The 25672-nt window shown below is 31.6% G+C and overlaps 1 protein-coding gene across 2 annotated transcripts in view; it reads right to left on the reverse strand.

The window, feature by feature from the left end:
* Positions 1 to 25672, reverse strand: part of LOC140432587 (hypoxia-inducible factor 1-alpha-like) — a 267073-nt gene that overhangs the window by 61320 nt on the left and 180081 nt on the right. For both annotated transcript variants that reach the window (XM_072520593.1, XM_072520592.1), the window contains exon 8: positions 4273 to 4598. In XM_072520593.1, the coding sequence (XP_072376694.1) occupies positions 4273 to 4598 (326 nt within the window). The remainder of the gene's footprint in view (positions 1 to 4272; positions 4599 to 25672) is intronic.

The following is a 25672-nucleotide window of genomic DNA, read 5'->3' on the forward strand; positions in this document are numbered from 1 at the left end:
TAACTCAAACGAGTTCAATCCATGTTAACCTGGTATAGTTTTCAGGTTAACAAACCCCACATAGACATATAATACAAATAGACTGACTGTTGCAATACAGGTCCGTTCTACCAGTGCGCACAAAACTGACGCAAATCAGTCCCTTGCATCTCTTTTTAATGGGCCGGATTTTTTGACCACGTGACCTAAATAACCAATGGGAAGGGCACGTGGTCGATCAACCCGGCTCATTAGAAAGAGATGCAGGGACTGCTTTGCGCCAGTTTTCTCGATCGCACTGGGGGAACGAGTCTGTATTGCAACAGTGAGTATTGTATTATGTGTCTATGGTCTAAATTGTAACTTTCGCGTATATACAGATAAAATACAAATATTGAAAATACTGTACTAAATGTAGATTTATATAGAACTTTTAGAGAGAAATTTAGATTTATATAGAAACGATATTTATTGTCTATTCGCTATTATATCGTCATTTTTTAGAAGAACATATTTAAATTGGTCCGTATCAGCATAATCCTTTCCTTTCTTTTCTCAGTCTGATTTGTTTTGTGTAGTTTTGACATTTCTCCCGTAAATCCTTTACTTGCATAATGTTTGTTTTTTTTTTGTATTACAAATTTGGATTATGTCGATCCGATAGTTGTGCTGGCCTTCGCATTCACTTCATTGGTAGTCTAGAGGTTTCATCGTTAAAATCTGAGTGCGGACCAAAAAAACAAAAAGTTTAACGTATCAGTTTAAGACCCAAAATGTATATGCGATTTAAATTAGAATGAATAGATCGGGTCGGCCGATGGATGAGTAGTGCGGTAAGAGATGCGAACTTAGGGCTTGGTGTCACTCACTTCTAATGAACGGCGTGAGACGCTAGCATACTCAATTCTTGGTGTGGTCTGATTTTAGTTTTACTCTCTTTTATACAATAATAGAAATAAAATGGCACGAATAGAACGAAATGGGCATTTCTTTCGTTTGGTAACTACATATTAAACAAGAAATATTCTTAGTATATTCTTCTTCTTCTCTAGGGTCTCACATATCTTAGTATCAAACAACAAAACTTTAACTAGTGTATTCTTCCCATCCTTACGTATTATATCAAACATGTACATCCAAAGAGATAATATGGACATAATAGCGAGGAGAATGTAGGTCTGTTAATTAACAGGATTATCTGGAACAGGATTAAGGATGTTACCAGCCAAATTTCAAAAAGTGATCATTCTTTGGCCACACGATTATACAAGACGAAAGATGAAATAATATTATTACAGATTAGTGAACATGGGTATATTCCCCACACACAGAAAAAGAGGACCACAAATGCAGGTGCATGAACGCACATGCATAGAAGCAGGGAAAAATTCTTTGTTCAACAGTGATCTTTTAAGATTGATATAATATAAGTATAAATATATATATATATATATATATATATATATATATATATATATATATATATATATATATATATATATATATATATTACAACGAAAAACGAAAAGATCGTTAGAATTTACCGAAATATGAACAATCATGCTATCCATAAATTGCGTGTAATGTTGAAGGTGAGAGCCTTGAAATTAAATGGCAGTCAAAATTATTAGATTCACCAAAAGTTTCATGGTGTTTATCAAATTGCAGCAAGCAGAAAAAACCGGTTTTTTTAAACAAATTTGTCCTGTTCTATTATGAAACCTATAAATAATTTTTAATAATAAATGTTGATATACATATAATCGTATATATCTACATATTTTACAAGTTTATAAATAATTAGAACGCTTTTTAAGACATGAACGAATGAAAAAATGGCAGCAGTTGATTTCCAAATGACCTTAGTGGCAACAATGCAAAACAAATGAGTTTAAAGAAAATATGAGAAATGTAACAAAAATACGTACATAAAAAAATACACATCCATCAAAAAGTTAAACACGATATTTGACTGAAGAATATTTGATACAACTCATATTCAGTTAAAAATAAATTAAATAAAAAAAATTTAAAAAAAGTTAAACACGATATTTGACTAAAGAATATTTGATACAACTTGATCAGTTAAAACTAAATTTAAAAAATGACAAGAAAAAATAACAACAAATGGAGACACTTACAAGGGCAAACAGATATGAAGAAAATCATGGATCAGGAATTTACAACCAATCAATCAAGCAGGAATATCCATAAGACAGGAAGTCTAAGCTGAAGGCGACCACAGAGATAATTATTGAACAGTGTCAGTGGAGCAAGAAACTGTAATACAGGCCTTGTGGATGTGAAATGCTAAATATATGAGAAGGGTATATTTTTGCAAAACAAAATCGAGACAGAACAAATTCTGTTCAAGATACATAATACATTATTGCATATTCCAACGACTCAAAATATAATAAAACCTTATACGAGAAACCTAGATATATTATTGAAATTGATAAAGGATATCTGAATGCATATAAACGATAACAATTTAAGATATATAATTAGACAGACTAAGTAAAAAGCAAAAATTCTCACGACACTGCAATTTTTAAAATTACTGTTAAGTCCTGTAATCTCAAATTGTTCTACAGTTAGACCATGTTCTCAAGTTGTCGAATCTAAGATTTTTCTTGCTCCTCGTCGTCTAGGTGACAGAATCTGCATAGGTCATCATCTGCCAATTCCATCAGATTTAACTGCCTATTCAGTTACACTTCTTGCTTTTATATTCTTCCTAGGGCGTTCATAAGATCCGAGTGCTACTTCAAGTATTAATGCAAGGAGTCGAGTCGAGACGCGGAAGGTTCAGTCGCGACGATATTAGACATTTTAAAAAGTATCACGCTGGAGAATGTAAAATCTAGGGCTAGAGGACCACAATAGATATGAAAAGGTAGCAGAGGAATATGCCAAAAGCCACCTCATTGAATCTATCTATCTATGCAAAGCAAGAAAGAAGTAGAAACAATAGGTAAAACTAACAGTATTCATTAAAAATAAAGCATAAAATTCCTAAAAACAAATCTTACAAACACTGTACTATAAGTAGTACAGTTAGCAGAGGAATGAACCCAGAATCAAAAGTCCAAAAACCTAGCGAAGAAATACAAAAATCTAATAAAAAAAGGATAATACTTTGTACCAAACCGAACACATAATAGAATAGAACTAACCGAAATCAACAAAAACAATTACCTAAGAAAAAGTCCAGAAGATAAAAGCTATAAATAGAATAACAAAATTAATAGTCAGAATGAAAAATCACTTAAATCTAACAAAAACAAACATAATGATAATAAATTTTAAACAATTGCTGTAAAAATCAAACACAAAACCACCATCACTAAAGAAAAACATCGAAACATAGTAGAAAATGTTTGATATGAAGATATACCGAAAATAACAGAGAACGAAATAACAATCACCACGTGCACCATGCGAAATAGGTGCCATGCCTCTCAGAGCAAGACGGAATAGCATTGAAAATAATAGAAGTGCCGACATCTTGGTTAAATGTTCTTAAAAATTTTAATATGTGAAAGAGGAAATAAATATTAATTAGAAAATTGCGCTTACCCGGCCAATCAGCAATCTTACACTTTTGGCCAAGAAATGCATAAGCGCCCAATATTCGACAAGGAGCGATGGAACTAGAGGGAAAGAGAGAAAATTGTAGACTCATCAGCCTGCTATCAGTCCTTATGTATCATCAGAACATAATTAAATAACAACGAAACCAAAGTAGGCAAATAATAGTAGAGAGAGTGTCAGTTACATCTATAATATATGTGTCCTTAACTTATTCATAAACTTCCTAGAAGTATAATAAATCTACAAGTTTTTCTTCTAGCTCTAAGCATCATAATTTTCGATAAAACATTTTTTCGATTATATTTGCGTTTTCCAAATATTTAAAAGAATTTGATTATACTATTGATTATTATTAATTAAAGAGTTATCAATAATAAAATAACGAATTTCATGTAATATTAAAACCATATTTTAGTTTCCACTGTTTTTAATAATGTGGTATAGTTTTCTTGACGTCCAATCAAAAAAATGTAAAGAATTTTGTTTATAATATAAACATAGTTTTAAAAATAAAAACCGTATTTGCGACATCTTTTGTCGTAAATTTTCAAAGTTACATCATAATTTCATAAGCTACATTTAAAATAAATAAAATGAAAATTATGTTAGCGCTTAACTGTGACTCGAAGAGTAAAAATTACTTGACTTTTTGAGCTTTTACTAAAAAATATTAGGTAATTTGAAAAATAAACTTACTTGTAAGACCAGGCTCTTCATCCGAAAACGTCAAGAACCCTCTACTCATATCCTTCGTCCTAGGTCCGAACAGCTTGCTAGTGGCACTACGGGGTCGCTCGACTTCCTTGAGATTACCAAACAACTTTCTCGTGTTCGAAATTCTTTCTTTCACATCGGCCTTCTTGGTCACTTCATCTTCATTGTCGGGTTTAACCTCGTCGTTAGTAATCACAATTTCGGGAACGACTGATTTGGTTGTCAATTGACAGTTATTATTATTTATTTCTGACTTAACAGTAGATAATTGTAAGGAGGAGTACAATTGGTCCTCGCATTCCAGTCCACTGAAAAAATTAATAAACAGGGGGTGTTCCAAGCTATATCGCGCTTATCCAATTAACTTCGGGGAGTTAATTTGGCTCCTAACACTAAATGAGGAAGTTACAATTAACTTAGAAACTCACGTACGCTAGTGCGTTGGGGGAAACGTTACACCACGTTATGGCTAAGGCGCTTCGAAACTGACACTCGATCGACTGGCGGTGCTTTTTGCGGGCCAACAGCGCGGTCGTGATAACCGCCACGTGATGATATCAATGCATATGAACTATTAAGATTGTTTTAAATCAATCTTATAATAGCACGTGATTTTATTAAACTTATTGCCCAAGGCGCGACCTTAGTTATTTTACAGGGGTTTTCTTTTTGGACGGCAATTATACAGGGAGTGTAGTTAGTTATGTAGGTAATTATACCAAGAGTTTGCTTTACAATTATCATTTGTGACTAATTTATTTTAAACATTTATATTCAACTTAAAAATAATTTAGGAAATAATTTAGAATCTAATAAAAAACAAAATTGAAGCTTTGTTGAACACCTTTGGATAACATAATATTACGTAAAAATAAGTTTGGTGTCCGATATAGCAAGAAAGACGTCGGTACTTTAAAGGTTTATTAAATCAGAAGTAGTAGAATCAGAAAAAAAAGAAACTACTGCACAATTTAATTATGAAGAATGAAAACCTCTAACAGGGTAAATATAGATAAAATGAAAACTGACAAATATGAGAAACAATTGATAGCATGTGATCAAAATCAGGTGATCAAATATAATGTGGTCAAAAATAAAATAGGCATATTCGTCAATCAAGCTTAAGTTATGTGTCAAATGAAAGCTGTCAATTAGAGAAAGAATTTAGGCGCATCCTCCAACTTTGCTAGTGAACGGTTTCCCAGTTAATCGAAAAAAAAATCAATTAATACTAAACTAAAAAATTAATTTTATGCATATACATTTGCACTCTGTTGTACTGAGACTGAAAAATCGGTCCCGAAAGCGGAAAAATCAAGAAAGCGGTCAACGGCATCAGAATGCAGAAAGCAACGATAAACCAGTGCATTAAAAAATCCTGATAACATCTCTAGAATAGCTATCATGGCAAATACACTAAAGTGGAAATGGTTACTAATCGTGTAATAAGGAAGCCAAGATTCGGCAGGGGAGGTGATCCATCTTTAGATCACAGGGCCTCCAAGGTCGTAACTCAGCGAAATCCCTCAGTGATAGAACTGGAAAAGTGCCTCTAAGAACTTCATAGTTGATTATTAAAATATGTACCTGGAATGTGAAGACAATGTATTAGGCTGGAAAACTTCCAATATTACCATTCAAGAAATGACCAGACTTGGAATAGGTATAATGGGCATAAGTGAAATGAGGTGGCCAAATAGTGGTGCTTGTATTGTTGACAACCATATGATATACAACTCAGGAAATGATGACGGTCAAAATGTGTATGAGTTTGGAATAATCGTGTCTCCTAAACACGTCAATATGTTACACATGTTATACCTGTTTCTGAAAGATTTATAAGTGTATGCCCCAACAGCGATAAGCCAGAAGCGATTCTATGAGTTGTTGATAAATTCACTTAAACGACTTAAAAAAAAGAAGATATAAATATTATTATGGGAGACTTACTGCGAAAATTGGAAAAAGCGGTGAATTCATTGGTGATTTTGGTCTAGGGAAGGGAAATAAAAGATTAAAACTGTTTGTCGAGGCAGAAGAACTTTCAATATTAAATACATTCTTTAAACTACCACCAAACCATTTGTATATCTAAATCTCTCCGCAAGATCAACCAGGGAATGGATGCCTATCAGCCTATTATACCGGTGCTAACATATCGTCAGATCATGCTTATGTTGTTGGTAAATATAGGTTTAGATTTAAGAAGGTTAAAAAAAGAATAGTAACAAAAAATTCGATATGAGAAGACTAAAAGTTAAGCAAAAAACAAAAAAGGCAGTCACACGGATTCTTTCAGAAAAGCTATGTAATATGGAGCAAATATATAATGCAGAATAATCACTCCAGGATATATATGAAACATTTAACACGATTAGAGTAGCATTCTAATAGAAAAAAAAAGAGAATAGGAAATGTTGGATAATGACAATATTCTGCAATCCATGGCAGAAAGAAGAAAATCAAAGAACAACAAAAAAATATACAACAATATTCAGAGACAAATAAGAATCTAAATACGAAAGGCCAAAGAAAATTGGTTAGAATCACAGTGTGAAGAGATAAAGTTTTTGAAAAAAAAAACATAATATGTTTAATCTGCATAAAAATGTTAAACAACAGCTGGTCTTCAGAAATCCAAGACAGCTAGCAAACAGCGAGATTAACAGAGAACATCATCACAGATAAAAAACAAGAAAGTTGCATATAGACCAAATACATACAAGAACTCTTTGATAATAATAGGTTCGGACAACCTTCATCTTACATAAGAAATGACCACTTACCAATCATATCAGATGAAGTAGAAAAAGCAATATCAACACAATATCAGTAAAAAATAATATTGCAACCATATTGGACACTACAAGGGATTGGGAACTACAAGTAATCGTCATAACTGGATCTATCCAGCGGATGATTGTTAAAAGGAGATGTTACCTAAAAAGGATTGTTACCTTAAAAATTTAAGGTAACTCGTATTTAATGCATAATTTAAGGCAACTTTAAATGCAATTTAGGTCTTCACAGGTCTCAGACTGATATCAGAGTAACCTGTGTCAAGCATCAAATCTCGCATGGACGGAAAAAAAGAAAGATTTAGCAAGGAAATAAGAGAATTTTACTTGCGAAAGGCTGAAACTATAAAAGAATTAAAAGAAAAAAGCAGTAAGAACATATCGAAATATACAGTATCAATATATTTTGACTTCGAATAAAAATGATTCCAAGACTGCTGTAAAAAAACTTGCATAGCGACAGTTTAGACATACAACTTAAGTGTCTATAATCTTAAAGATGGCATTGAACATATATGTTCATGTAGCATAAAGGCTAAGCAAACAGGGGCTGCCAAGAAAAACCAGTTGTCTCTTAAAATATATCAAATTCCTACGCAGCTTTGCAAAAGATATTGAAGCATTCTGCGAATTAAGAAGGCCAAAACAAGATCCACTTAACGACGTCATCTGACGAAAATCTGAAATTCTTCAATTTAAGAAAAGTAATCTATGCCTATTATTTCCCAAGAACTTCGCACGAATTCCTGTAAACTTGTTTATAAGCTTCCCACTCTGCTAGCAGAAAATTTAAAGCCTTCAGTTATACCTGAGAAAAAAATTTGAGCTACCACAGTTTGGACGCCTATCCACCAATAGTTTTATAAGGGTTTTCAAACACTAGATGCTCAACCTCAAGCTCAAGATAAAGACGAAGCAGAACGTGACGACAGAGAAGAAAATGATGCAGACGACAACATCTATGAACTAGGGAATGAGTAACATGTATTTTTTACGTTTAACCAATATAAAACTATTTCATTTTAATCCTAAAAATAAAGATAGGTGGTTTTTACTCTTAAAACAGTATCTAACATTATTGATCTACACTTAGAAGGCAAGTGATCCAAGTGCAGTGGTACAAAATATCTAAGTGCAGCATTCAAAACTCTGTGTAAGTTTTTTATGAGTTACCGTAGTTATATAAAATGTAAATACATGTCAAAAATACTTTTATACCATATTTTTTTAATTTTAACTTCAATTATTTCGAAAATTTGTTTTTTGAACTATGATCTTTTCGCTCTTGGGGTCCACATATATCTGCTTCTATTCATGATAATTTTAAATGGCATTGTAACTATAACAACTATCAAATATTTAAAGAAGATTCTGGATACTTCCAGAACTTCGAAAGTCATTGTAACTTTCTATTTTAAAAAGTTAGTTACAATTGTTTCTAAAAGAATTATTTTTTTGTGGAATTGGCAAGTAAATATAAGTAAGGCAATACATAAAATCAAGTGAATATGCACTGAATAATTTTTAGATTAGTTACTTAAATCGTTTTTTTTTTTTCGATTAGCTCAATCGCTCACTAACTATGTTGGAGGATACGCCCAAATTGGTCCTGTAATCAAGAGCTTTAATTTGGCACATGCCCTGACTTTGACTGAAGTATAGTTACCTTTTTTTGGGGATATGGCGTACGGCTCTCAACAATTCAGGATTCCTTATAAACAAATACAAGGGATAGGATAAATCAGAAAATCCTTGAATTATTGCAAAAAGATAAAGTATTAAAAATTTAAATATCAGAAATGTGTAAGATTGTAACATGCAACAAAAGAGATATATCTCGTTCAGTCGTCCAAGATTTTCTAACCAGGAAAAACAAAAAAATTGTACTGCAAAAACAGCTCACCAAAATGTGTAGATGTTTTCATGATACAGCAATGATACATTGTTTACCGGGATTATAAGTTGTAGTGTAGAACTATTTCTTCCTAGCGACCGTTGACGATTAGTTACAACTTCAAATATTACCCCATCGCCATTGATTTCTGGCTCAGACGAAGAAGCACATGAGGACTTGAGAAAAAAATAGTTCCATGACATATATGTAAGCAGAAAAAGCTAGAAAAAGGTGGAAAGACGCAGTCAGGGAAGACCTGGAGAAGATGGAAGTAAGGCCATGGGAAATAATAGCACAGGATCGGAATCAATGGAAGGCAATAGTAACCGCGGCAAAAACTCACGAAGAGTTGTAAAAACCAATGATGATGATGATATATGTAAGCCCTGTAAACAGTGTACCACTAATAAAACAGCTCAAACACATATTGATCATGAGGAGTTTGACTAAATTTAAATTTTGAATGTAAATGGACAAAAATATTTAATCCATATCCCATATTTCTTGGTTTTTCTGTTTTTAAGAGAAAATCATATTCTACTACTGTTAAATTAACTTCCTAATTACTCAATCTAAATAGCGAAATGTAAAGGTAAAAATTATAAAATCTAAACATTTATTTTTTCAAAAATAATTTTAAACATGTATCAAAACCTAAACGACCTAAATAAAATTTTCAAGGAATATATTAATGTTTTACTTAATATTGATTTAGAAATAACTTCTTGGTATTCTGACCTACACAACTAACTTTTGTAAATACTAAATATCTAATATCCAATATTTCGTTCAAAATAGTACAAATAGTAACAATAGTGCAATAGTATAAATGCATACCAATTAATTATATCTATTTTATTCTTAAGATCGGAAGTAAATAAACAATAAATAATATAAGAACACAAGCAGCATGCAACAACTACCAAAATAGCAAAGATTATAATATATAAGTGTAGATGCTACAAATAAAAATTTACGTATAAAAATCTTTTTATGCTAAACTTTTTGCAACTTGTTTAACCCCTCGTATACCTATATCTCGGCGCCTATGTTTTGCAACGATTGCGCCTTTCAATCTGTTTAAACGACTGTGTGATTCTCAGTGATACAAATAAGAGTGAAATTATCTATTATTTAATTTTTCCTTCAGGGACAACGCATGGGACTAAATCGTATGTTTTGGCGTAGATAATGGTTATCACCGTAGAGATGCGTGTCTTTTATGATCCAGAAGTGTTGAGAGATGGATTACTGAAATACTAATTCAAATCAGTATGAATAGTTTTATTTATGAATTTAAGTAAACCAAATATTAGATTGGAAGATGAATTAATAGAATAAAAAAGTGATGAGGTATAAAGTAATTGAAATCAGAGTCTCGCAGCTCACAATAAAAAATCATTATAATCCACCGCCACACATAAGCTTACTCCAGAAAATTGAATTTTCATATTAAATTTAAATAGTTTACACACATAAATCAAAGGTAATTACCGGCCATGAAAAGTAACAGCCAAGAGATCATTCAAATGATGAATATAAGTGATTAGTGTCAGTTAAAAATCATAATATTGAACTTTTGCGAGTTAAAAAAAAATGTATACTCATTTTTATTACAATCAACACCAAACGACAATCGAATGATATACACTTTAGATTATGAATATTTTGAAAAAAAAACTACTATTGGTGGAACCAATATCAGTTTTATTATCTTAATTACTACTAGAAAAAGTTATATGGCGATTGATAATAATTAAAGATTTTTATTGCAATTAAACAGGGCGAAAACCTCGGGTTCGTTGGGAAAAATATTCCCATGCGATTTTTTTGCATAATCACTTTCATGAGATACTCCAAATTAAGGTTCAAGAGGTCGCCCAGGTGAAAAGTTTATACAATACAATACAAAAGTTTAGACAATAAGAATTTAAACCAGCAAAAATGTGTGCCCTAGATCTTGTTTCTCTCTCTTATATACACCGCAGCCCGAGCGCCTGTCCTGTCATAAGCGCTTCATTAACGTTTAAAAAACAATCTTTTAAAATTAAATAGGTCCAAAATACTTATCGGAGTATGATAGAACAAGGTTAGAACTTAAATTTAGGTTATTGATTAATTCAAAAATAATGTTTTTTACTCTTGTGTTTTTGAGCTTTGAAAAACGTAATATTGCATTTTTCTCAGTTTTAAATTATTTATAACTTAAAACCGAGAAAAGAAAAGAGTACAAGAGACCTATTTTGTTCAGAATGATCAAAAAAATTCAAAAAGAATTGTGCGGGCCGAAAATATGATTGTTACAACCTGTTACAAAAATTGTTTAAAAACCTTATTTTGGGGTATCTTATGAAAGTGATTATGCAAAAAATCTCATGGGAATATTTTTCCGAGCGAACCCGAGCTCTTCGCCTTGTCTATACTAATAATTGGGAACCATAATAACTCAATTAATGAAAACATATTACTAAAATGAGCTTCAAAATTTGGTGACTACCAAAAGGAGCATCAAAGGAGACTCTCAAAACTTACACAATATTTAATACTTAAAAATGTATGTTTAATAAATTCCTTCGAGCAGGAATATATGAGGATGCACCACAGCCATACAACACAGTATTTATGTATTTACTTTATAGGTTTTAACAGACGCAACAACGATTTCCCATAAAGCATAAGTTGTAATTGACTATATTATGTCATGTACGTTAACAAGAATCTCAGTCCAAAAGCCATAAACAAATTAAATATTACAATTCAAGCTATCAAGTAGGGTTAACCAAAAAGAAGAATAGATAAGGTATACAAAAATCTATTTTTTTTTCTGTACTTAACAATAAGAACACATAAACTTTGCTTTCATCACATATGCACTCAGAATATTGGATAAAATATATTGGACCAAAGGGGCTCAAGAGTTCTTAAATTTATTTAATAATGTTACACCAAGCCCTTGCTACGGCCCTGATCGAACATTCTAGGCCACTATTCGATCCACAGCTGTTCTATGCCTCCGAAAGAATTCTACCGGGCCCTGGAAGCGTTCGGAGGAATGAAACGACTACATAAAAACTTAAATTAGATTTTAGAAGTTAGTCTAAAATATAAATTTGTACGGTTAGATAAATAAATGTTATAAATTAATTGTGTTTTACTGTTAGTGTTACAAGACGTTAAATCAATTAAAATAAATACTACACTGGTGTCAGAAGTTGGATATTAAAATAAATTATGTGAAAAATGGCTACGAAACTAAGTGAATAAAAAGTGACAAATTCACGACGAGAATTGGAAGATACAGAATTGAATTATGTTTGGAAAAGAATTAGTACAAAAGCTGAAGGACGCCCTGTGAGCAGAGGGTTTTGATCCGGAAACGTATGTATAAGGACAAGCATACTGCTGTGATTTCGTTCATTCGTAATTTCTGGTGATATTACATCGTTGGGAAAGAAAGTTACTGGTGATATTTCCAAAGTTTCTACGGATATTGTTTCTTCAGAGAATAAAGTTTCAAACGCTATTTCCTCTTTAGAAAGTAAAGTTTCTTCTGATTAATTCCAAAGTTTCTACGTAGATTATTTCTTTAGAAAATAAAATCACTTCTGATATATTTTCTCTTGGCGATAAAATATATTCGTTGGAGAAAACAAAGTTGCTGCCGATATTTCGTCTTTTGAAGAAAAGATCAAAGAAATGGAAAAGAAGATGGAGGAAACAGGAACCGCAGACAGAAGAATTCGATCAATTACAGTAGAGACAAAAGACGACGAAATGTAAAATCTAAAATATAAATTTGCACGGTTAAATAAACAAATGTTATAAATTAATTGGGTTTTTGTGTTAGTGTAAGAAGACTTTTGGATTTATAAAGCTAGAGAAAGCTCTCAACAAGGTATCAAGAAAACATTATGGGATGACTTCAAGTCTATATAAAGACCAATATTAACATTTGGATGTGAACCATTGATACTAACCAAAAAGCAAAAAAAATCTAAACAGTAGAAATGTAATAGAAAAATAGAAATTTAAAATAAAAACTTAAAATTTTAATTATCTTTAAACTTTTATCATTAAAATAACGTAAACATAAACGAAACAAACTGTTTTAAGTAATTTCTAATAAAAATTTAACTTTTGAACAAAAACCTGTTTCAATAGATATAACAATTTAAAAATTAAAGAAAAAAGTAAGGAATTGTAACAAAATGACGCTCAATTAATGAAAACTTAAATCATGTGTCCGGACAAACTAATGAATCATTGCCTGAATTTTCCTTGGAATGTCTAAAATCAAATGAGAAATGTCCTGTTGAGGAATAAGTTTCCATTCCTCTAAAAGGACTTCTTTTAACTGATTTAAGGGTAAAGGGACAGGAACACGAAGTCGTATTCTTCGCCCAAGCATGTCCCAAACATGTTCGATTGGGTTTGCGTCTGGACTCAATGCTTGCCAATCCATTACAGGAATGTTTACTTCATTTAAAAACTGTTGAGTGATTCTCGTACTGTGAGGCTTGGCATTATCATGCATCAGAACAAAGTCATTTCCAATAAAACCAGCATAAGGCAAAACAAAAACTTTCATCAATGTACCTGGCAGCTGATATTATTTCAGCCCACACCATAATTAAGCCCCCTTGATAGCCTACCCTAGGACTGAAGGTACATTCTGCAAAACGCTTATGTGGTCTTTGCCATACTCTCTCACGGCCATCTGGACACCGCAAGGTAACCTGGACTCATCGGTAAATAAAACGTGCCTCCTATTATTTACAGTAAAATGACCATGGTTTCTGGCAAAATGAAGCCGCGCAACTCGATGGCGCCTGAGAAGTTGTAGGCCTGTTGCAGATCTGAGACTGCTTAAATTTGCTTCTCCAAGCCTTCGTCTAATTGTTCGTTCACTTAAGTTAGTATTCCGGAAGTACTGAAGTTGATTTCGGATTTGTACAGCCGTGACACGACGATCTCGTAGACTTTAGAGGATGAAGCGATCATCACGGGCGCTAGTTCTTCTTTGGGGACCGGTTTAAGGTCGTCTAGTGTAAGCTCCGGTTGCCAAGAAACGTGTAAGCTCCGGTTGCCAAGAAACGTGTAAAAATACGGTGCATAGTACTATTGGATATTTGATACTTTTGAGCAACATATCGCTTACTTCTTCCGTCTTGAAGCCACGCAACAATAGCAGCCGCTGTTTCGGGATTTACAACCCATAGCAGCTCAGTTAGCAACCAAAGCCCATTCTTGAGATTAAATCAAAGCAATTCAACTTCAAATTGTGTTTTGACATTTGATTCGACTTGACAGTTTACTCGCATCAACAAGAACAAAAGAATAACAATAGAATACCAACAGCTACGTTTTTCGTGCGGGTGAGTGTAGATGAGGACATCTACATATAATAAACGATTCCAAAAACATTAGGCATTTCTTTCTTAAATGCAAAATATCGTAGTAGTATTGTATTAATTAAAACATTTTTGTCAGCTTTCACAAATATTCCTAAAAAAAATCTTAAAAATTTTAAAGATTTTAAAACGTAATCTGTTTTTTTTATTATTATTTATTTCTACTATAGAATCGTAAGACTATATTATAATACCATATTTGTACCACGAGCTACTCAGATTATGTAAGTAATTCTTTTAAATTCTGTGAAATGTGTGTTAAATAAATGACTTGTTACTATATAAGTGTGCTTTATTATCTTTAAGTGTCGCTTATTATATCTGTACGACTGTGGCATCTCCGATCCAATGAGAACTAGGATAAAAATTCACGTGCCAGAAGGGATTCGAATTCGCGACCCGCAAAAGCTTGTTAGTTTATCAATTTACCCATTTCTCTATCAAGATAAGTCATATTTATTTATTAATTCTAATAGATATATATGCGATTAATGAACTCTTGCACACTTATCATTAGTCCGTCGAGAAGAATTATTTTGAGATATTTTTAAGGATTCTAATGATCCGAATTCGATTACTTGTAACAGTACCTCTAGTCGTAGGTACATTATTTTACAATTCTTATCGCATATATGTTGCGTAAAAGACGGAGGAGTGTTGCGTGATCCAAAATAATTTTAATCAATTATTACTTTAGTTTGTTTTATTTTAAAACCACTCTTTCTAAAAATGATTCAAGATGTTATTATTGAAATTCGAGAAATTTTTATCAACTAAAATTAGAACGTTCTAATGTAGTTCACTCTCTTGACAGCAAGTAAATGTTGGCACCTGACGAAAACGAATGTTGGGTTTGTAAATAACTTCACAAGCGACGACATTTTGTAACTATTCAATTATTTGGGAGCACAACAATGTATTGTATTTAATATTTATTAGACGATAAGTTTTTAAAACCATATTTGGTTCAGGTATAATTAAATCAAAACTGGACAGCTGCGTATTACAATTTTACGATTGAAATTTGCCGATGACGGGAGCATAATCAAATATGGAAATTGTTAAATTATATGTTATTACTATTTTTATTAGGAATAAGCCACAATTTAAGTTTAAAATAAGTTTATTTAGTTAAATATGTATTTATAAAAAGTACAGTCTGAGAATATTTCCCTAAAACTATCTTTAACACTGTAATGAATTCTATACACAAGGCTACCTGAATTTTAATGCCTAATTACTATTTTAATGTGAATAAGCCACAATTAAAGTTTATAATAAGTTTATTGACGTTTCAATTTCAACTTCGAAAATCGTTCTAAAAATACAAATATTTTGTTTGTAATTTGAGAACAATTTACGAAGTTGAAATTGAAACGTCAATAAACTTATTATAAACTTTAATTGTGGCTTATTCCCAATAAAATGGTAATTACTTTAAGATGCCACAAGAAAATAGCTTCAGAACAATATTTAATGCCTAAGGATTCATTAGAAAATGGATATAACCGCATATTTCACAGTGTACTTTTTCTCATACAATTTCATCCATACAAACACCATATTTCTTATCACAATTCCGCCAGTTTTTGTAAGGTTATATTTAAATTTCAATTCAGATATCTTCTCACTAATGCGCAGTCCTTTACGTCTAACCTTCAATATCTTAAAAACATCGAAAAACCAAAACAATAGTAACCATAATAAATGAACTATCCTTATCAGGATTTTTGGTTGTGTAAGTTTTTGTTCGTGGAAAATTACGAGGATTAGGTTTAAGATTCTTATCAGTTACATAACAATTGCATAATAACGTAAACTCGGAAAAAATCAGACACTTTTATCAATAGAAAATATTTTATTTGTGATCCAGTTTTAAACTTTAGTGGTATAAACCATAGGCTATTGATTATGTATATATATAATCCTAAACCCATTTACCCTAAGGTGTTGGATGCTATTGATTATGTACAAAAAAATAGGGCTAAAAGGAACTACAACGTTAAAGAGGTTTTATTATTTTATATGGTCAATGGACTCACAAATATAAAAAAACCGCGGAGAGTTACCATTTAAGAGCGTAGCCGCTGAGAATCCTGAAAAAACTAATAAATATTTTTGAAAAATTTAAACGCAGAATGAAAGATTATATTACTACAGAGGGCCGAAAGTTCCTAAAGCGGTACGTTTTTGAGAAAGGGGTGAATTTCTCCCTTTGCACTAGGGTGACGTCTAGCAATTTTCGTACATATACGTCTACAGAAAATTTGACTAAAATAAAATTTCCTATCGAAATGTCACCTTTTAAAGTCAAAAATAATGTTTTTTGACAAAAATATACGCAAAAACGAAGCAAAAAATACAGGAACATATTGATTTTTCTTTTTTGTCCCATAACTTTTAACCACGAGGGTATAGGTGTAGACATTGCTTTACAGAAAAAATCTTTTAACCCTCCTTTTCAAAATGACGTTTACTAAAAGTATTTAGGATTTACAGTATTCTAGATACCATTTTTCAAAGTTAGCCACTCACACCATTTTTGACCATTTTCCCTATTTTCTCGTGAACATTGTTCTATAACTTTTTTCTACGCAGTTTAGGCATATGCAGTGGTACATTTAATTGAAAGAAATCAATTATCCTATAGAAGAAGTTTCTAGAACTAATTTTGAGCAAGATACGGCTCTTCAAAGTTTTCTATTTTCATTTTTAACGATTTTTGCGGCAATTTTTTAAATTGTTCATTCTAACGTTTTTTTTGTATATTTAGGTATATTCATTACTAAATAAAAAAAAGAAAGCTTATTTTCTGTACCTTAAAATAGTCTATTGTAAAATATTCTAGGACTAACGGTAACCAAGATATTGTTCGTCAAATTTTGATACTTGCAACTAATAACTAACTTAGTCATAGACGAAAATGCCACTGAACGTCTAAAAATCATACGAACAAGCTGAATTTTATCAGGAGTGTCAATTTTAAGACCCCAAAAAAGATGCAAAAAAGTTTACCACTCCTACCTAAAACCGCATCTCGTAGGGGGGACAAAATGTTTGATGCAAGAAATGTAGCTGAGATAACGTTGAACAAAAATTAATATTGACACTTTTTCTGTAGAATGAAAAGTTCTATCGGAAACAACGCTTAAACCGACAGGCTATTTTAAGTATGTTACACGTGCGAAATCAATTTTTTAAATCAAATTTGTGTCAAGTTGACGGTAAAAACGATCAGAGAATCTTGATCAGAGTGTCCTATGAACAAAAATTAAAATGTATTTTAAAAATGACACGTGCAGCTTTCATACGCAATTTTTGCATTTTGTCGTAAATAGTAAAAATCGTCAAAAGTAGAAAACTTGAAGATCAGTATCTTGCTTAAAACCCATTAGAGCCGAGAAAATAAAGTTCTTTTTAGAATTTTAGAAAAGAGAAAAAAATCTTTCTTTTTTGGAAAAAATGTGGCCCTATATGGGGCTACTAGGCGTTTGGCAAGATCAAATATGAAAAAAAAAATTATTAATTTGTCCAATTTGTATGAAATAGTTTATGACATGAAGTACAAAGTACAACGTCTCATTTTGTCCAAGTCAAAGTATTTTGGGAGCTGCGTCGATGAGGTACCTACGTGAATATCGACCAGTTCCATTTTTTGGAATGTATGCCGACTCGATAACTGAAAAATATAACAAAGATATTTTCGTTTATAGAAATATGATATCAGTTCCTCCCATGCTGTTATTATAGTGCGAAAGCAGATATGGCCTAGATACTTGTATAGTCTTACTATCTTTTTTAGAATACATTTCTACATTTTTGACCAGCTGAACACCAAACCATGTGATTGCAACTGTTACAACTTTGTTCTTTCCCCACTGAACGAAGTGAATTAAAGTTTTCTTATTCAATATCGAACAATATTCCCGTCCTGCCCTCTTTTCCATCGTCTTTTTGGAAACAAATGAACAATTTCTAGCAATTTTATTATCCCTCACAGTACCCGTAACCTCGTACCCATTAGCTTTTAGAGTACTTAACGAGTTTGTACTGGTAAATAAATTATCAACGAAAACTTGTATCTCAGAGATACTTTGTCACTCAATTCTTCAATCATCTGTACCATGGGGGCTGCAACTTTTCCAAAATATTTTTGATATTCTTCAGTAGATCTAGGATTTTTCCCTGATATACTTCAAAGTTTATCAAATATCCACTAGGTGTCTTCATACACTACACCTTATAGCCAAAAATGGCTCAAAAATTATGTTAGCGGCAAACTTTGAAAAATCGTATCTCCGATACTGTGAATCCTAAAGATTTTTACCAAATGTCATTTTGAAGAGGAAGAACAAAAGTTTTTTTCTGTAAAGCAATGCCTATACTTATAGCCCCGTGGAAAAAAGTGATAAGACAAAAAAATCACGCATGTTCCTGCTTTTTTGCTTCGATTAAGAAATTAGAAATTAGAAAATGGGAAATTTAATTTTGAACAACTTTTCTGTAGATGTATATGTACTAAAAGTGCACAGAATTGACCTAAATGCACTCTAGTGCATTTAGGGACTCCTTTCTCAGAAAGGCAGCCATTTAAATGGTAGCACTCTGCGATTTCTTTATATTTGGTGGTCCATTCACCATATGAAACAATAAAACCCCTTTAACGTTGTAGTTCCTGTCTAAAGTACTATACATAATCAATAGCATAACAAAAGTTTACACAGAAATAACATTAGCTGACAATGATTTTATCTTATATGTATATATATTATATTAACGAAATAACCAAGTAGGCAGAAGTGTTCAATTCCTCTATTTGAATAAAGGTATTTTACCGAATAATTTAAATAGAATGGATTTAAAGTTCAAAATAAAATTAATAGATGTCCTCCCAATATCTGTGTTTGTTAATTAAGTCTGTGTTTTTAAGAGTGTTAATTAATAATTTTCTATAATTCAACGGTGGATATAATTAGAATTGTTTCTCCGTAGCCAAAATCAGTTCTATGTTCAATTATCCGTTTCCTGCAAATTCTCCCTGTCTGATCTATATATACTTTTAAAAATTTACCTGAACTTCGGCTTTTATAATCTTTATCGCTAATATTTTTTATGCATTTATCCAAAGAATTGTTGGGAACCAAATATAAGCAGTTCTATTGCAACAAAATATGCCCATGCACCATATCTATATATTTCCAAGTATTTGAAAAGATTAGTTGAACGATATATAAGTTAATAAAACAAGGGTTTACCATTATAGTCTAAAAGATACAGCACTTAAAAACAGCGACATATCATAATTCGCCACAAGGAAAAAGGGTAAGGGTGTTCGCCGTCTGACAAGTATTATCCACAGGAATATTTTTATTGATTGTGCCACAAGAAAAAAGATAAATAATGGAAACTGAGTTATTGAATCGCTCAAAACAAGCTTCTATACAGTGAAACAGTTTTAATTTAATGAAAATAAATCACACAAACTAACGGTATCCCCTTTTGTAAAATTGAAACTTGGAAACAAAGAAAGATCTTATTTATGTAAAATTTCAAAATACAAAGGTTATGTGATATCATAATAGCATTGAGCTTGTGTTTGACAAGTCACAGAATTTAATGGGTCGAAAGGGATGGCGTGGTATGTAGGATGTGTGTGTCTGATTGGTGAAAAGGAGAAGGAGTTGTTTTTGTTCCATATCCTGCAGTGAAAGTTAGCAGAGTTCTTGTCAAATAATAATTGTAAAAGATGTTTGGTATCTGTGGAACGAACTCCAAGGATTGGTAGCAGTGGACAACGAAAGTACATCCTCTAATAAACAAACAGGTGTATAATGCATTTGTGAAATTCGATTAAGTGAAAATCCTTTCGACTAGAAAGAAATTGGATTCCTGTGAGATAGGAGTTTGGTCCAGGTGATTTTGAAGAGACTGTTGCGGCAATAGTGTGTGCGAGAGACGTTGACAAGCAGAGGAGACAGCAGGTGTGTGAGCAACTTAGAGTACGAGCAAAAGGTGGGCAGATCTCAGTCGTAAGAAGAAAATGAGCCAGTAGAGAATTCTTGGGAATAAAGGGGCCATATAATCGACAAAGACTTTCAACCACGATCATAACTAGATCATAATTAATTGGTTTTTTTTAATATTTTATGATTTTGATTAATTGAAAAATTGTCTGACTTAAATATTTTTTTTATTATTTTTTTAATAATTATTTAATAGTTTAGTATCACAAAATTATTTGGTTTAATTTGCTTTCCTATTGTCCATCCTTTCCTAAAAGGCGACTGCTTAAAGAATACTTTGAAGCCACTTGTTATAATTAACGATAAAAGGAGCCCTGAGATCAAATTTTAATTAAAATAACCTTATTTGTTTTGCAAAATTAAGCCTAAGACATATTAAATCAATTAAACATATAAAAGGTCCAAATTTGCAAATCATAATAATAATATATATATATATATATATATATATATATAAATATGTTGGAAATATCGGGTATGTGGTCTATTAAATAAAAAATCTTTGTTTTTTCTAAAGCTCAATATTTCGCCATTTATTTGATGGCTTCATCGGGAGTAACTGTAAAAAACAAACATTTCAAAACACTGACGTACACTTAGATTTACAATACTTACAGAAATTAAAAGATTATACACATAAATAAAATTAATACTAAAATAACATTATTGTTGATGACACTGTACATTTAATAAAATGCATGTTAAAATTTAAAATATCTTTGAGCACGTTCGTTACAATCAATAAGATGGAACAAGTAAAAATTATTTTAAAATGCAAAAAATAACAATGTAAGAAAACATTAGAGGAATAGTATTTCTTTAATTAATCATTAAGGCTAGTTGGTATGATTAATCATTAAGGTGAGTGTAGTTTTAAATTTTGTTTAATATATTGCAATATATGTTGCTTAATTGCCCCGTGTCTGTTTTATAATTTAAAGTTTGTTTATTTTTGTTAATGTGGTACATCTCCAAAAATAACCTACTTTTGTAATTTTCAGTCTGTGCCAAAATACGAGTATTGTTGTAGTCTAACAGATGACCGGTGTTTCTGTAGTGCTCGACAACTGCGCAAGAATTTTTCCTAAGCGGCAATCACTTTTATGCTGTGTGATACGTTGTTTTATCCACTGCGATGTATGGCCAATGTAGCTTTTTTCACATACTAGACACGGTATTTCATATATATATATATATATATATATATATATATATATATATATATATATATATATATATATATATATATATAAAAGTACATAAATTTAAAAGTACAGGGTGATTCACGCAAGCCTAGGATAGTCCATGAGCTTTGTTTTTAATGGAACACCCTGTATATTTTTTATATTTTTAAAATCTGCTTAATAACCTTATCGCAACCAACTATATCATGGAGAGTCTATTATGAATAATACATGGTGAAATTTTTTTTATAAATATATTAAATAGCGATAAACAAGTTTTAAAATTATCTGGTTTCAGCTTAGTTTTCTTTTAACGCAGCTTTCGCGGTTCGTTGGAGTTTAAGACTCTTGCATGCAAAGATATACATATTACTGGGTATCCAATATTGTATAGATCGCTTACATAATGTAATTAATCATACATGTATGAAACATGTGATGTATGTCAGTAACCGTGAAGTATGCACTAGTGGAGCCCTGTGCAAGGAACCAAGCAGCAATATAAACTGCTTACATGTATGTTCTAAATTCGGAAGTCATGTAAACTTTATGCGGTTTACACTAATAAAACATTATTTCCTTTATAAAAAACTTTTTGTTCATTAATTTCGGAGAACTTTGGTATTTTTAATAGTTTTCGAATCACTCGTAAAAAGGTGAGTTAAATTAAAGTGTTACATAAGTGTGGTAGGGGAAACCTTTATCTATATTTTTACCAGCTTGAGATGGGCATATTAATATTTTAACAATTATTTTGAATAATGCCAGAATTCCAAGAAATATTGATAATTGTCAAAGAACAATACAATTTTTAATGTTCATTGCGCAAAATCGTGAGCTGTTGAAATAAAATATTGTATGTGTATGTCTAATAATTAAATATTTGTTTATTGCATCTTGTTAGTCAGTCTATACTAATTCTGCTAGGTCCACCAATACGTAATTGGAAAACATATAACCTCATTTTACACCACGACGTATCACAATATCAAGTATTATTATTGAGAATCTCTGTCAGTTAATAAAGGTTTTATGTCTTTCAGTTCATTTCCGGAAAACTGAAAATCGATGACGCGTATTGAGGGTAAAACATGTTTACTCGTTTATTTTGTCTAATAGATATTTCTTTAACTAGATTATTTTTATAAAGTTTTATGTACTTAATACACAATATTAATGTCTACAAAAATGATATTAAAAATACTTTCATTCATTACATGTTAATCCATTTTTAATGTTGCTCACAAAACTTTAATGTATTTTGTTTTAGGTAAGATACAAATAAATTTTTGGTGACTCTACAATTCTCAATTTTTGGTGACTCTTCAACAACAAACAATCAAGCAGAAAGATTTGAAATTAGCTCACGTTCATCCGTTCATTATTTGTGACTATATAGTTACAAAGCCAAAAAACTGATAATATCTGCATTTGTTCTTCCTTGCCATTCCCAATCTGTCAGCTTCCTTTCAAAAACCATTCTTACTTTTTTCAACTTGCAACTCAATATTTAATACCAGTTTTACAATACATTTTATTATTTCCTTATTTTTCAAAATTATTAAATTTTATTACATTACATAATGCAGGTCAATTATTTATATAACCATTACGTGTGTGTAGGTGATAACATTAATTTATTCAATTAAAATTTATTATTTGTCTGTTGGCAAAACAGCGTAAATTTTGTTATGCAAATGTCGTAGGTCAAGTTTAATGTAAGTAAATTTTGCTTTTAATTACAGTATTAATCTATTTTTTTAATCAGGTTTAAATAAATGTTTAAAATTCAGTTCGATAATGATACTAACATAGGAAAATCCACGATAACAACACTTCTTGAAATTTTAATTGAGAATGTCGTATCGTTTTACCTCGACTATTTTACTCATCTATACTGTGTACTGACGTTATCCGATATCTAAATTTTACTGTCGTCAATCTTGTCAATGTCCTTTTTGAGATTCTATGGATATTTTTTCGGGAACACCTTCGTTTATTCCAGTTACCCTTAAGTTTTTTTAAAAATTATGTAACAAGGAAAATATTATTATGTATTATTAGTAAACTTCAATATTAATAACAGTGTAAGACAAGGAGACATCCTCTCAGCTCTATTCTTGCTTGCTTCAGGTAACTGTATTCAACGATATCTGCAGAAACCTCGTAAGCAAACGTTGACAAATTGCCGCCAAACGACAAATAATAGGCAAGGGGAACTAGAATTTTAATAAGACTTTGGACAAAAAATTGCTCACTCAGCATTCTAATATATAATAGTACAAGATTCAAATACCACTATACCCTGTTGGTGAAAATCATAATACAACCCTTTATACTCGTAACTTTATATGTTATGAAACATGGACTCTATTGGGTCGAAAGAAGAAAGTCGAAAGAAAAGTGCCGAGGAGGATTTTTGGACCTCTTTAAAAAAAGTATAACATATACAGAATATAATGCCCAAATTTTATATTTTATTATCTGTCATAGAATCTGTTAGCTAGGTCATTTGCACCGAGTGAACAATAAGAGAAACAACGAATCACCAAATGGAATCCCATCGAAAGTAGACCACGACGACGCGACATCCTAGAAAGCAATAATTGGTGAAGTTCGAAAATGATTTAAAATATATCAGACTTCGTAACTTAAGAAGGGTTCAGTAGGATAAAAATTGTTGTAAGTTTTTTTTGTTAAGTGTTACTAGTATAACTTCTAAATCATTTTTCTGTACCTACACCTATAGTACCTTTTGTGCGTAGTTAGATGGTTGACATATGTATATACGACCGCGGACCGATAAGTACTTAGCCTCACTGCCCGATAGCGCCACTATCGCAAGAGAAATTTACTATCGCGTAATACATACAAAATGACATCAAAATCGCACTCTTAGTTGTGTTTTGACTGCGTGTGAAAGTGGACGTGTCCGCGGATTTTAGAAAAATGGAAAAAAGTGCCACGGCCAAATTCATCTAATTGGGCTATGAACTATGCTCCTTCCACCATATTCTCCAGATTTGGCCTCGTGTGACTTTTTTTGTTTTCTAAATTGAAAGACTAAAAAAGTCACTGGGGCATAAATTTAAGTCGAATGAGGAGGTCATCGCCGCCATGGCCAAATTGGTCGAATTGGGCAACGAATTGCTGCCCATCCACAGTATTCTCCAGATTTGGCCCCGTGCTACTTCTTTTTGTTTCCAAACTTGAAAAAGTCACTTGCCGGGCAGAAATTTGAGCCATGAAGACCTAATTTGCAGACCTCGAGAAAACGTATTTTTCAGAAAGATTTTCGTTTTTTTTTGTAGGCAAGTAATTATCGGACCGCCCTCGTATGTTTTTATACATGGCGGCATTCATATAACCTAGAATAGAAATACCTAGAGAAATGTTTTATTATTAGGTACCTTTACTGTACATAGTCTAATTCTAATTGCTTTACTAATTTAGCTAATGCTTGAAAACCACCGAAACCATTAACAAATTACACGTGCCGCGAGGTTATTATTTTCTTTGCCATTTTCCAGTATTACTTTAATATTACGAGCCTATTAACTCCTTCGCTACGGTAGGTTAGTTCCCAAAGGAACGGAAATTACTAGAACTACTACCAACCCGATGAGAGTAATTGAAAATTAGATTATATGTAATTTGGCTTGCGTTAATTTTAACAGAGTCATTTGTTGAACCAATCCAATCTTGTCAGCTACTTGTTGAGAATTCACCAGAATGATTTAAACGAAGTTTTCACTATTTATGAAATTGACGGCTACTTTGTGTTCAACTATACAACATAAAACACAACAGTGATTTTATTATCGCAGAATATAGTAAACCTGATGACATAATTCGCTGAAACATCAACTTCATCAGCAGAGATTAAAATTATCAGATCAAATTGAAATATATATTCTGTGGAAATCAAAAATAGTTTTGTCTTTTTAGTTAAATTATTGGATTATTAATACATTAAATATAGAATATATATTTGGAGTGTAAATTACTCTACAATTTTGATGTCTGGTACAGGTTTCGTTAAAGCAGTTAAAAAAATCGTGTATTGTTAATA

This window comes from Diabrotica undecimpunctata, chromosome 1 (genome assembly GCF_040954645.1).
Source record: "Diabrotica undecimpunctata isolate CICGRU chromosome 1, icDiaUnde3, whole genome shotgun sequence".
Taxonomy (NCBI): domain Eukaryota; kingdom Metazoa; phylum Arthropoda; class Insecta; order Coleoptera; family Chrysomelidae; genus Diabrotica; species Diabrotica undecimpunctata.